A 15,172-nucleotide genomic window follows, 5' to 3' on the forward strand; every position below is an offset into this window, starting at 1 on the left:
AATTTAAATATATAATAGTACATTTGCTTGCTATGATGATATCTACAGGTATTAAGGTATGAGACACAATCTTAGAATTGAGACACAGACCTTGAGTACCATTGTGACTTGGGGAGACAAACCGTGACATTTGAGGACAGAAATCTATTAACTCCGAGTCCCCTCTCAATTCTGTCTCCTCTCCCCTCTTTCCCTCCCTCCCCTCTCTCTCTCCCCTCTGTGGTGGGGTCACCTATTTTCAGAGCTGAAGCTGGACTACCAGGACTTTGCCTCTTCTCCTCTACCATGTGCAGTGCAGCATAATCCATTTCATGAAAGCCTTTCCATTCCTCCATCCGTCCGTTTCTTCTTTGCCCTGTACTGTAGATTCCACACACAACCCGCTCTTCTTTCCCTTCCTCCCCTCCTCTCTCAAACACCTGCTCTTGACTATGTTGCCTTTTGACATCTATATATCTATATATGTATTTTCTCCTACATTTCTTTGAAGTCCCTTTCTCCCTCTGTGTGTTGCTACGGAAACCGTCTCTCCAGCGCTGCACCTCTCTCTCTCTCCCTCACTCCCGCCTCTGGTTAGATGGTTGCTATAGAAACAGACGTATTGTATTATATTTAAGAGTGAAATAAAATTATGTTTATCTCTCTATTTGCTCGCTCTTTCTTCCTACCCCACATCTCTGCCTCTATCATCAGTACATGCTATTTTATTTCTATTTGGCTCTCACCCCTGTCTTGTTAAAAAAAACACACACATACTGCCCGGGGAGATGTAAAACCATCCTTACGTGAAACAATTGCATTGTAATCCCCTCCGCCAGAACAACGACACACAAATCTCCTACTGTGGTGACGTCATCTCCGCCTCTCGCCAAAAGTTTATATCGTAACTTCATTTATCAAGGCCGCATCCCCTAATCACTTTACAGTGCACCACTTTTGACAAAGACACATAAGGACGATACAGGGAATAGGGTGCCATTTGGGATGCACCCTAAAGATAATGACACCACTGTCCCCTCTACGATCAACGGTGTCTCAGTCTTATCTCTTTCTCCTCTACAGAGGTGTCACCTCTACCGTCACAAACACTGATAACCCATAACACACTTCACTACCCTCCCACTGTTCAGTCTTAGTTGTTATTCACTGATCATAATCAGTCAGCCTTACTACAAAACATGAGGCAAATGTAGTGCGCTACATAAGCAATAGGGTGCCATTTTGGACACAGCAAGGGGGCGCGTTTGAGAACCCCTGTTGTCAAAGTGTGTTGGATTATGATGTCAAAATAAAATGGTCTGACTTGCACCTGCGTGTCGACTGCATGGACAATTCAACAAGTCATAAAAAGGGACAAGTTTCTGCAGTTGCTCCTTCACCAAACTCATCCTGTAGCCATCGCCTGCATTGTGGTAGGCTCTAATGTAAACCGATCATTAGTTGGTACATTTTCGCGCCAGGAGAGTTCAACCAATGATGTCATTGGTTGACTGAGCCTGCTGTATGATCTAAAAATGAACGGATTCATTTTTTGTAACAATTATCGTGGCCTTAGTGTTTCGCCAGTTGCACGATCACGCTTATTCGCTTATAATAGGGCCATTGCACTTGTCTCAACTATGTTCCCATCTGCCAGGACATTCCTGGATATCTAGGTTGAATCGTTTCCCCCTGGCTTTGTAAAGACTACAGCCTGACAGGTGTCCTACTTCCTCGTTTCCGCCCTTCGAAGGCAGGCTTTTCAAAACGGGGGTGGTCCTAGTTTACAGGTTCACAGGAGCTATGTTACCGTGCACTGTCTATCCGAGATTGCTAAATAGTTAGCTGCGATGGCTGTTTCTGATGAGTGCTCTTTCCAAGGAGAGCTGGACAACAAAACATTATTTGATGCTCTTTTACATAGGAACATAGAGCCGTATTTATTTGAGCTGGAATACACTGAAGAGGAGTGGAGACTGCAAAAAAATTATATTGCAAGACCAGCAAGCAGCGGCCGAGGCAAGCTGGACCAGAATACAGAACAGCAATAGTCAAATGAGTAAGCTGTTTTGCTGTCGGTAGCTAGCTAGCAATATAAACTCTCTTTTTACACGAGGCAGAGTTGTTCAGTACAGTAAAATTGTGATTGATTTGGCCATAATGGGGCTTGCTAGTACCACTACAAGGCAAGCTAGCCAAGTTTAGCTAGCGGTGTATTTACGGTACCTAAAATGTACTGAGGTCTAACATTATAGCTAGGTAACCAGCCTCAGTGCCTCTCATTAGGAGCAAAACTTTGACTCCATATTAGTCTTGGAGTAACTATACCTGTGTGTTGTAGCTACTGCAGCTAACGTGTCTGTGAGAAGTCTTATATTCTACACCATGTTGCTACAGTAGGAAATACAGACAGTACACAACGATTGCCCATGAATGTGTAATACCGTTTGTCTTTCTCTCACAGACAATACCGTTTGGGTATAAAAAAGTTGATGACGATCAAGAAATGTGAAAAGTCCCATAACAACAATCTCCCCTTGTATCAAAGTGACTCCGAACACCTCACTGCCCACCCAAAAACACCATATACAATTATTCCCTTGGTAAAACTGTAGTTACTTATTCTGTACATAATGTTGCTGCTACCGTCTCTAACTCCAGTACATTTGTTTTCTCATCATGGAAAAATCTTGTCGATTTTAGTAAGGTGACTTACACTAGTTGCTGGTGCTGAGCGTGATGTTGATACCTCTGCAGATGTTGATGGGATCGGACTCTAAATCGAACACAGTCACATTAGCCTCTGCGGTAGTTAGCTAGCTAGCTAACGTAACCTAACGAAGCTAACGTTAGCTTGAAAAGTTACAAAGCATATCGGCAGATAGCAGCTGGCTAATCACATTGATATGCTTTGGAATGTCTAACCAGCATATTATGAAATGTAGCTAGCTCGATTTTTTTTAGGTAAACAAATGTAGTTTGACGCTAGCTAACTAGCTAATGTAAACTCACCCCATTCCGTACAAATGTGCGTAACCGCGACATTCAAACGTGGCTACAAAGAAAACTAATGGGACTGTAGCGACTGTGTTGACTTCAAAATCGGGGGTGTGAACTAGGTTTCTATTCAAGCGTTGATCGACATGGTAATGGCTCTATAGTATTGGAGAAAAGTTGAAAAAAACTGACACATCTTGACGTGTCATGTCGTAACGTACAGCACGCATAAAGCAACTATTTCTGTCTTACAATCTCTCTCCACCAGGTGTAGCACTTCTCTCATCGTTTAAAAACAAGAAATGGACAGTGACGGGGGTAAGGGGGGATACCTAGTCATTTTTTTTGTCATCATTGCATGCGATCATCATTCTCAAAGCCGCTGTTTACTTCTAAGATCACTTTAGCACCGCCCTAAAAACCCGATTCAAATTCAACAAATAGGTATGTAATGACACATTATATAAACTCTTTATAGTGTTCTATTTACATTTTAGAGGCGATAAGGTGATAAGTTGGACAGATCGAGTGAAAAAAGCTATTTTCCCAAACGACATCTGTCCTTCTCACTATCACGCATTAGTTTCGTTTCCCCACCCGCCATTTTTTTAAAGACCCGACGGGGCTCATTGCCTGCTTGAATTATGCAGAAACGGGCAGTGTTTAGGTCATGTAATTGATTTTGTTGGAAAGGGGAGAAATTGTGCTTTACAATGGTATTGACATTACAGTTGATCTGGAAGTATTACGTTTTTGGGGCGCTAAAATAAGGGCAATTGTACGGACCAAGGCAATGTACGTGAGTTTACGTTACGTTATCTCAGCTTGACTTATTTTCTGCTCCAATGTTGGCTGATCAGATGCCTTCGACTTTGAAATGAAGGGTTAAAATATCTATGGAATAGCATCATTTTTCAACGTTCGACGACATGGCAACCCCCATCAGTTGAGACTAATTCAGTTTTGAAATCCTCTGGCTGAAAGTGCTGGCTACAAACACAGACACTTTGATATTTCTCATATCAACTGGATACACCTCCAGGGGGCGGTACATATGTGTCATAAATTGTTATGACACATATGATATGTTAACATATTAATGGACATATTTAGTGAAATAGAGCCGTGGTGAAATGTCCTTTTAAAAATGTCATAGTAATAAGTGTACACACTCCCTTAAGTTGTCTCCTTATCATCCACATCATCGACTAACATGGTCCAAACACACCAAGACAGTCGTGAAGAGGGCACAACAAAACCGATTCCCCCTCAGGAGACGGAAAAGATTTGGCATGGGTCCTCAGATCCTCAAAAAGGTTTTACAGCTGCACCATCGAGTGCATCCTGACAGGTTGCATCACTGCCTGGTGTGGCAACTGCTCGGCCTCCGACCGCAAGGCACTACAGAGGGTAGTGCGTACGGCCCAGTACTTCACCGGGGCCAAGCTTCCTGCCATCCAGGACCTCTATACCAGGCGGTGTCAGAGTAAGGCCCTAAAAGTGTTGTATTTTAATAAAACTGCATTGTTGGTTGGTCTACACCTGTTTTATTCGGCGCATGTGACAAATGAAATGTGATTTTTCTCCTAGCAGAACTTGGCTAGGTGAAGTGAACATCTGTGCCTCACACTCCATTAAAATACATTTGCTCGGAAAATGGGGGGAATTCAATAACACTGTTGGTCCCTCTTGAGACACAGTAGCCAGTATACACTTCCTCAAAATAGATAACTCAAGAAATCTGTCATTAATTCTGACGTTTTACCTAGGTCTTAGTCACACAATTTTACATCTAACTAATGACGATTGGTGCAGTATTTCAAGTGAAAAAATGTGCATGAAAATTAGTCGTAATCTCTGAATGACAACAAACACTTCAATGAAGAATCCCTACTGTTGACCAATCACCGACGAAAGGGGGCGAGTTTGGCAAACACTGATCTAGTCCACTATTTGTATCCTTATGCCTCAATCTGGTCTGGTTCTATTGTGTGATGGAAAGCAGTGGCAGCATCTCAAATGACACCCTATTCCCTACATAGTGCACTTCTTTTTACCAGGGCTCATATGGCTCTGGTCAAAAGTAATGCCCTATAGGAGGGAAGAGGGTGCCATTTGGGACGCAGAGGTGTAATTGGTGGATTGTGGATGTGACATGCAAAGCCTATCACAAAGCCTGCCCTACACACAAAGACCACCATTTTACAGGAGTTAGTGAAAGTATTTCAGGTGTAAAAAATGACGTGAGCATAATTGAATTGTTTTTCCTCACAGACAACGGAGAGAGAGAGGGGGGAGAGAGGGGGGGGGGGGGGAGAGAAAGGGGGGAGAGAGAGAGAGGGGGGAGAGAGAGTTAGAAACTACCTCCACTTACCACTTGTCATACATGCTCTACGTTCTCTCTTTTCAGTCCTACACTGGCTCAAATAAAACATCCCCCACGCACATAATCTGCACCCCATATGGCAGCCTATATAGTGCACTACTTTTGACCAAGGCCCATGTGGCTCTGGTCAAAAGTAGCACACTATATAGGGGATAGGGTGCCATTTCCGACAGAGTCGGTGGAAATTGACACTGTTGTTCCGAGAAAAACGTTATGTATCATATCAAGGCATCCTAAATTCAACAGTTGTTCATATTGTTAGCATTATTTACAGCCGTTCTGTGTCATTTGTGATTAGGTTTAGATAACAGCGTAGCTGTACAGTTGATCGTGGCACAGAAGAACCATAGGGCCCTGGTCAAAAGTAATGCACTATGTAGGGAATAGGGTGCTATTTGGGGCGGCCCTAGTGATGAAATTCACCATACTATTCTGGTGATCCTGAGCTACTTCACAGAGCAATGACCAAAACTGCAGTGCAAGGAGTACATGTCTAGTCTCCCTCTATTGTTCTCAGTTTAGAATGCCTATTTTCCTTTCCTCCTGCTGTCACTAAGAGAGGAAAGAGTGGTAGATGGAAAGAGACAGACCGAGATGTAGCAGGATGGATAGAAAAAGAGAGGAAGAGACAGGGATGGGGAGAAAGACAGAGAGGAAGAGACAGGGATGGGGAGAAATAGAGAAAGGGAGAAAGCGAGAGAGAGGGCCCTGACAGTAAATCTCAGTAAGACCAAAATAATGGTGTTCCAAAAAAGGTCCAGTCGCCAGGACCACAAATACAAATTCCATCTAGACACCATTGCCCTAGAGCACACAAAAAACTATACATACCTTGGCCTAAACATCAGCACCACAGGTAACTTCCACAAAGCTGTGAACAATCTGAGAGACAAGGCAAGAAGGGCCTTCTATGCCATCAAAAGGAACATAAAATTCAACATACCAATTAGGATCTGGCTAAAAATACTTGAATCAGTTATAGAACCCATTGCCCTTTATGGTTCTGAGATCAAGAGTCTGCTCACCAACCAAGATTTCACAAAATGGGACCAACACCAAATTGAGACTGCATGCAGAATTCTGCAAAAATATCCTCCGTGTACAACGTAGAACACCAAATAATGCATGCAGAGCAGAATTAGGCCGATACCCACTAATTATCAAAATGCAGAAAAGAGACGTTAAATTCTACAACCACCTAAAAGGAAGCGATTCCCAATCCTTCCATAACAAAGCCATCACCTACAGAGAGATGAACCTGGAGAAGAGTTCCTAAGCAAGCTGGTCCTGGGGCTCTGTTCACAAACACACCCCACAGAGCCCCAGGACAGCAGCACAATTAGACCCAACCAAATCATGAGAAAACAAAAAGATAATTACTTGACACATTGGAAAGAATTAACAAAAAACAGAGCAAACTAGAATGCTATTTGGCCCTAAACAGAGAGTACACAATGGCAGAATACCTGACCACTGCGACTGACCCAAACTTAAGGAAAGCTTTGACTATGTACAGACTCAGTGAGCATAGCCTTGCTATTGAGAAAGGCCGCCGTAGGCAGACATGGCTCAAGAGAAGACAGGATATGTGCACACTGCCCACAAAATGAGGTGGAAACTGAGCTGCACTTCCTAACCTCCTGCCCAATGTATGACCATATTAGAGACACATATTTCCCTCAGATTAGACAGATCCACAAAAAATTTGAAAACAAACCAAATCTTTATAAACTCCCTGTGAAATTCCACAGTGTGCCATCACAGCAGCAAGATTTGTGACCTGTTGCCACAAGAAAAGGGCAACCAGTGAAGAACAAACACCATTGTAAATATAACCCATATTTATGCTTATTTATTTTCCCTTGTGTACTTTAACCATTTGTACATTGTTACAACACTGTATATATACACATAATATGACATATGTAATGTCTTTATTGTTTTGAAACTTCTGTAGGTGTAATGTTTACTGTTAATATACAAAAGTGAAATAAACAATACAAATTATCTACCTCACTTGCTTTGGCAATGTTAACACATGTTTCCCATGCCAATAAAGCCCCTTGAATTGAATTGAATTGAGAGAAAGGGAGAAAGAGAGAGAGAGAAAGGGAGAAAGAGAGCGAGAGAGAGAGAGAGGAAGAGACAGGGATGAGGAGAAAGAGCGAGAGAGGAAGAGACAGGGATGGGGAGAGAGAGAGAGAGGAAGAGACAGGGATGGGGAGAAAGAGAGAGAGAAATAGAGAAATAGAGACAGAGACAGGGATGGGATGAAAGAGAGAGAGAGAGGAAGAGACAGGTATGGGGAGAAAGAGAGAGAGAGAGAGGAAGAGACAGGGATGGGGTGAAAGAGAGAGAGAGAGGAAGAGACAGGGATGGGGAGAAAGAGAGGAGACAGGGGTTCAATATTGTTTTGTAGTATTTACTCTTTTGGGTCACTACTTAGATATTCCCATTTTGACAAGGTAAAGACTTGGCTAACACTAGTTCACTTGAGAGACCTAACTTAAAATCACTATTTTATGGTATCAGTGTATAAACTGGTTTTAAAAAACTTGAAAATAATATATATATATATATTTTTTTACCTACATAGCCCCTATTCAAAAGTAGTACACTATATAGGGGACGCACACTACCACACAACGCCTATAATTACAGCCATTCGAAAGCAACCGACACACACACAACTCCACACAACAATCAATAAGACATCACTTCACACACTATTACAGTCAGTAAGGAAGGAGTGTTGACTGACTGACTGAGATCAACAACGAATAGTAGTGGCATAGGACTGTAAACATTGCAGACTCATTTGTTAGTATAGTATTACATGCCTTTGCCATTGTGTTTGTTATGGGTAGGCTAGTGATAGTGTAATCCTAACTGAATAAAGCTGCATGAATGGCTGATGCAATAGATGCGTTGCACGATATTTGGTATTTGTATCAATACCGAACAGGACCGGCGAGTGGTGTACTCTCAGGTGCAGACTAGGCAGGTACGCTGCACGCGCACCAGATGGAGCTCTACTCAACAACCAGTGATTAGCAGATCCAACTGCACAGACAGGAGAGAACGAATGGCCATAATTAAACCGGTCCCGCTCACAGAACCGAGCCTAACGCCAAAATTAATCAAAGCAGTCTTTGGAGCTGCTATCGAGCGCCATGAAGTTTCGATTGACATTTTCATCGCTACAGAAACGGTGCTGGACACGGTGGACAGGGATAATCGATCAACGGTGGTGCCGTGGTAACATATGAGGCATTTCATTCAGTAATCCTTGTTGAGAAATGTATTTTCACCTAAAAAGGTGAAATATTTCATTCATTTGCTTGTCGTCTGTCTCGAGGCAAGTGCAGGCGAGACTACCTGCATGCTGAGTATTCTCGGATATCCCCGACCTTGGAGCAACATAGGCCTATTAGCAACACTGTTACATTGCCGGAGGCAAACCATGTCTTGAGGGACTACATGCTGAAAGGGAGAGACATGACTATAGGCTACGCACACTATAGGCTACGTGTCCATGCCAAACGCAGAGAGATCTGGTGACTCATGTTACATTCTAATCGGGCTGGAGTTTTTCCAGTTCTAATTGCCCATGTTCATTCAAGAAGGGTGCAATTGTGGCCCGCGATTCGGTGCGTTCCTGCATGTGGGCTTTCCTGCATCTGCAGGAACTCTTTTATACTTCTATTGGTCAATTTTTTAGTTAGGACAGGCGGGAGGCGAGGGCGCTTCAGTACCTACATATGTGGCATTAATGCACAATAATGTTGGATGCCACCCGCCGACAAACCCCACATTTGGGCACTGTTTTCCCTCAGTTCTGTTATCGATGGCGAGGGCAGGTGTTTAGCTTAGCCAGCTAGTCCTGAGGAGGACTCCGGTACACAGCAGGCAGGTGGCGAGGGAGACACCAAGATAGCTAGCACATGGTGTCGCTAACTACCAAGGTAGCTAGTACACAGTGTTGCCCTAGCCTCCAGTCTGCTGCGCTAGCAGGAGGTGGGGACTACCGATATACAGTGTCCTTCACCTCCGTCTGTCATGCGCGGTTTTCTCCGTTACACAGGAGGCGGGGGCAACACCGTGTGCTAGCTAGCTACCTAGCAAGCTAGCACTGGTAGCCCACGGTGTCGCTAAGTATTAACCTGTCTAGGACTGGGGTTCCGCTCGCCAACAGCCAATAAAATTGCAGGGCGCCAAATACAAAACAACAGAAATCTCATAAATCAAATTTCTGAAGCATACAAGTATTAGGCACCATTGTAAAAGATACAATTCTCATTAATCCAGCCACAGTGTCTGATTTCAAAAATGCTTTACAGCGAAAGCTCCACAAACGATTATGTTAGGTCACCACCAAGTCACAGATAAACCCAGCCATTTTTCCCGCCAAAGAGAGGAGTCACAAAAAGCACAAATAGAGATAAAATGAATCACTAACCTTTGATGATCTTCATCAGATGACACTCATAGGACTTGATGTTACACAATACATGTATGTTTTGTTCGGTAAAGTTCATATTTATATCCAAAAATCTTATTTTACATTGGCGTGTTAGATTCAGTAGTTCCAAAACATGCAGTGATATTGCAGAGAGCCACATGAATTCACAGAAATACTCATAATAAAATGTTGATGAAAATACAGCTATTATACATGAAACTTTAGATACACTTCTCCTTAATGCAACCGCTGTGTCAGATTTCAAAAAAACTTTGCGGAAAAAGCATAATCTGAGAACGGCGCTCAGAGCCCAAACCTGCCAGAGAAATATCCGCCATGTTGGGTAGTCAACATTATTCATATATAAATATTCACTTACCTTTGATGATCTTCATCAGAATGCACTCCCAGGAATCGCAGTTCCACAATAAATGCTTGTTTTGTTCGATAATGTCCATCATTTATGTCCATTTATGTCCAATAGCTTCTTTTGTTAGGGAGTTTGGTAAACAATCCAAGAGCGCGATCTGGTCCATTCGGACGAAACGTTCAAAAAGTTATATTACAGATCGAAGAAACTTGTCAAACTAAGTATAGAATCAATCTTTAGGATGTTTTTTCATAAAAGTTCAATACTGTTCCAAGCGGAGAATTCAATTGACTGTAGAAATGCACTGGAACGAGAGCAACCTCTCAAGTGAAAGCGCGTGACTGAGAACGAGGCTGTAGGCAGACCCCTTAGTAAAACAGCTCTCATTCGCTCCCACTTCACAAGAGCAGCCTGAAACCACGTTCTAAAGACGGTTGACATCTAGTGGAAGCCTTAGGAAGTGAAAAATAACCCATATCCCACTGTGTATTCGATAGGGGTGAGTTCAAAAACTACAAACCTCAAATTTCCCACTTCCTGTTTGGATTTTTCTCAGGTTTTTGCCTGCCATATGAGTTCTGCTATACTCACAGACATCATTCAAACAGTTTTAGAAACTTCAGGGTGTTTTCTATCCAATACTAATAATACTATGCATATATTAGCATTTGGGACTGAGTAGGAGAAAGTTCACTCTGGGCATGCTATTCATCCAAAAGTGAAAATGCTGCCAGCCTATCCCAAACAAGTTCAACGGTGAGGGCAGGTGTTTGACCAGGTGGTACGGCGTCCCAGCAAAATAAATAGTGGAGGTGCACCGTGTCAGTAAAACGTGAGCCTATCACAATTAATACAACATGCCCAAAAAACTATAGGCTATTAAACCACTATTTAACATTACTGCATGTCAGCCGCATGAAAAAATAGTGAACTACCTGGAAACAGGTTGGTAATACGCTCCAAATTGCATTGTGGTTTGAGGGTGGCCGAGAGCTCGCAGACAAGGTCGGAGATGAGTGGCCGAGAGCGAGGCGGACGTTGACAAAAGTGGATGCATCAACCCAGGCTACAAGTGTAAGCAGAATATCATTGCAATACACGTAGGTATTTTGTAACAGATGTCTCTTTCCATTCATCAAACTGGGGATGCATAGTGAACTGTTGCGGTTTGGATGCTGAAATTACTTTGTGAATGAACGAATGTGTGCGGGTAGCCTACAGGAGTGCCTTTGTTAAGTGATTGTTTGACAATCAGATGAAAACATTATGACTGGTTGTGTTTATGCATCATTAGGTGGCGTGTCCATAAGGCTAGGGGAAGCTTTCTCTAAAGTAAATGTTATTAAATTGGCCAAATTATATAGCCTAATTAGCTTACTCCTGTCTATACAGAAAGAAAGAAAATAATTCAAAATAGGCTACGACACCAGAAAGCATGATTTAACCACAAAGGATCATTAGCGTCCCAAAAAACAACCGTTTTCAAATCGCATAGCCTACAGTCGGAAGGGCCCGCAATTTGTGCAGTGCGCGTTGAAATTACCAAATCGATGATTGTTGAGTTGCGATTGTTAGTGAAAAGCAGAGAGACCCAGCCAGGCGTATCGCAATATTTGAAAACACAGTTGCGCATAAACTGTTTGGAAAGCAAATGGCTATTGCTGTAAAGAGATGACAATGAAGAGCATCCAGAGTGCCACAGCGGTCTAAGGCACTGCATCTCCGTGCTTGAGGCGTCACTACAGACACCCTGGTTCGAATCCAGGCTGTATCACACCCGGCCGTGATTGGGAGTCCCATAGGGCGGGGCACAACTGGCCCAGCGTTGTCCAGGTTTTGCCGGGGTGGGCCGTCATTGTATATAAGAAATTGTTCTTAACTGACTTGCCTAGTTAAATAAATAAAAAATCTGTATTTTGGTTATCAAAATTCTTAATTGTATTTGCGTCTCCCCTTCTCGTAGGCCAATTATATGGATCAGACAACATATTTGTATTGATATGTTTGTCAGTGTCAGCAGAGTAAGCTACCCTGTAATTGTTGTAGTATAAAAAAAAATGCATGGGGCACTAAGGTTGTCCCATACCAGTAAAAAATGTCATATAATTTCGCCCCTGTTACTGAGCCACATTCAAAAGCGTCACACAAGCGGGGCGGGTGTTCATGAAGGAACCAATGGGATGTTCGAGGGGGGCGTTCCTGCAGGTGCACGAATGCCGACATGCAGGAACGCCCCGAATTGCGGGCTGCAATTGCACACTATTGGTTCAATCAATCTCTCTCTGGCACACCATGTGCATTGAGTAGCCTAGTAATATGTGCGTTTTACAGTTCTCCCGTGATATAGGGCTAAAGCATATTGCTGGGCCATATACATTTAGCTGTGTGAATCATTTTGATTCATGCATTACAATGGTCAGATCAAACCAATAGCCTACATACAGTTGAGCTGATCTCTCTCACTCTCTGTGCGCCTGGTCAAGGCTGCTTGAACTCGTAATTGTGGAAATATGAACCCGAATGTCACTATTCTGATTTCTCCGTTTCTCATACCATGTTTTCGGGGAGACCACGAATAATGCCTCCGTTCCCATCATGAACTACTGTCAAATAAAGCTATTCCAGTATAATATTACACATGCAATTTAGCAGACGCTTTTACCAAAAGCGACTTACAGTTATGCGTGCATTCATTTTACATACGAGTGATCCCAGGAATCAAACCCACCACTACCCTGGCTTTACAAGAACCATGCTCTCTCTAACTGAGCTACAAAGAACAAGATAAAATGCAAAACGGCTAAAACATGGAATGTGAAACACACACAGTATTCAGTGGCCAAATAGGTAGGCTATGGAAAGACGGATGAGAAGATAGATACATAAAAAAAATCACTTTTACTATTTTCCTTCTGCTTCCATTGGATAGAAACAGAATACGTACAAATGCAAGCAGTTGACCAGCGGGCTTCAGTTTCCTCACCTTTGTTAAAACTGATAGTCAAAGTTATTATCCACAGCCTCAGCATGATTCAGCCGAGTGCATTCAAAATCACCTTGGCAAAGTCTGTTCTACTCTGTAAAGACACCATCAATTCCCTCTAGAAAATAGTTTACTCGCCAACAACGGGAATAATGTTGTAATCCGTTGATCGTCAATTGCAGCGGTTTTGCTTCGTCTCCGGTTCGCGTGCCCCCTTGGCTTTTCCTTATTTTTGTGCTATCCCCACTTGTTTCTCATTTTCTTCCGTTCGATCTCAGCCTCTTTACTCTGGCTGCGTGTACAGCGCCGATCCGTATTTTCATTCATTTAAGAGCGAATTCCTCTTGCTTTTTCTTCTTGCTACCTCTACACAGAATCAACAGAGAACGAACCTCCTACTCCAAAAAGCCACAGTGTTTTTACTCTGTAAGCGGGGAATGGCGCTTCTGTAAGAGTTGACTTGGGGAATTGCACACTGTAGCCTGGTCATCAGACTCAGTTATCCTCTTTCACGAATGTCCATTATTTCCCGGTGCCCTTCAAGCAGTTTATTATTATTGTCTGTCTGTCTGTCATCAGTGATACGTGCAGTGGCTACCCATCATTCAGGGCAGGTGGGGGCAGAGTCCTACCTGTTTTGAGCCCCACCTGTTTAGCAAAAAATATATATATATAGTTTGCTGTTGCCTGTTTTGCATGTTATTTTGGCATTAATACGTTTCACATATCAGTTTGCAAACAAAACAACATTGAGCTAATAAAGCAGCATACAAACATGGTCTCTTTTTTGCTTTCTTGAGTAAGGCGGCTACAAAATGCAGGTGTTTCAGCCTAACTCAGTGGTTTCTGTGGTGGTGGGGCAGCCAGCGGAAAATACAGAGCGTAGGGGTTGGTAATGTTCTCTGGTTGCGCCGTGATTGGCTCAGTGTTCTGTCACTCATGGGGACACTACGTCACCGGGAAATCTACAGGGAGAACTACAAAATTCAAGCCCCTTGGGTGCTGCCATAGATTTACATTAGAAGTGCCCATCCAAGAGGGCTCAAGGTCATTGGCCACAGATCAAATTATGTCAAATCACCTTATATCTACTGTAGCTTTGATTGGACTGATCATGTCAACATCATACTTTCAAAATCTTAGCTAGCAAGCTAGACAAGCAGTCATCATCATGGCAAAATCCTTTTCAACCCTTGTCATAATGAAGAGAAATTATAGATAAAACGTATCGGTGCTCATCGGCCATTGGAGATAAACATTAGACAAGAAGTTGGAAATCGCAAATTCAACAATGAGTGGTTTGGAAGGAATCAGTGGTAAACTACAAGCGTTGCAAAGCAATCACTGGCCTGCTATTCAGTGGAGTGGGTGTGTGGTCTAAGTCTGAGTTTAAGGGTCTCTTTTCCAAGCATAAAATGATAAGCATTCAACACAATGGGCCATAAAAGGTTGAATACATTGGCCATGCTGTCAATCCAGCATGACTTCTGCCACATTCAAAACAACTGAATGAACTCTTTCGCTGCCAGACGAGGCTCCGCTGATAGCCAGGTGTAGCAGTGGTAAGGATTCACTCCATCGTGCTGAAATGGAAGCTCTGCTGTTGGGACAGCTTTATGTAGGCCCTAACAGTTTGTGGACACCGTTTGTAACTGGTATAGTGCAATGAATGTATTGTTTAGTATTGTGTTGTGTTGTGTAGTGGCTTTGCTGGCATGCATAAAACATATATATATATATTTTTGCCCCACCAAGATGTACATGCTAAGATCGCCACTGCTTCTGCCACGTTGAAAACAACTGGAATCTCAGAACTGGGAAATCTCAGACTGCTGTGAGTTCAAGACAACTGGCAACTCTGAGAAAAAATTAGCTCTGACTGGGAAAATACGTTTTGAACGGTCATCCTCTGGCCTCGTTCTAAGAGCTCCAATCTGAAGATCACTGACGTCATGATTCAACCTTGTTTTTTTACTAATTCCCAGTTGTCTTGAA

The 15,172-nt window shown here is 42.8% G+C and overlaps 1 protein-coding gene across 1 annotated transcript in view; it reads right to left on the reverse strand.

Annotated features, from left to right (window-relative positions):
* LOC120020302 (kin of IRRE-like protein 1) overlaps positions 1-13,526 on the reverse strand; it is a 77,739-nt gene extending 64,213 nt beyond the window's left edge. The window contains exon 1 of the mRNA XM_038963869.1: positions 13,178-13,526. Coding sequence (XP_038819797.1) covers positions 13,178-13,223 — 46 coding nt within the window. The 5' untranslated portion in view covers positions 13,224-13,526. The remainder of the gene's footprint in view (positions 1-13,177) is intronic.
* Between the last annotated feature and the right edge of the window lie 1,646 nt (positions 13,527-15,172).

Source organism: Salvelinus namaycush, chromosome 25 (genome assembly GCF_016432855.1).
Source record: "Salvelinus namaycush isolate Seneca chromosome 25, SaNama_1.0, whole genome shotgun sequence".
In the NCBI taxonomy this organism is placed as follows: Eukaryota; Metazoa; Chordata; class Actinopteri; order Salmoniformes; family Salmonidae; genus Salvelinus; species Salvelinus namaycush.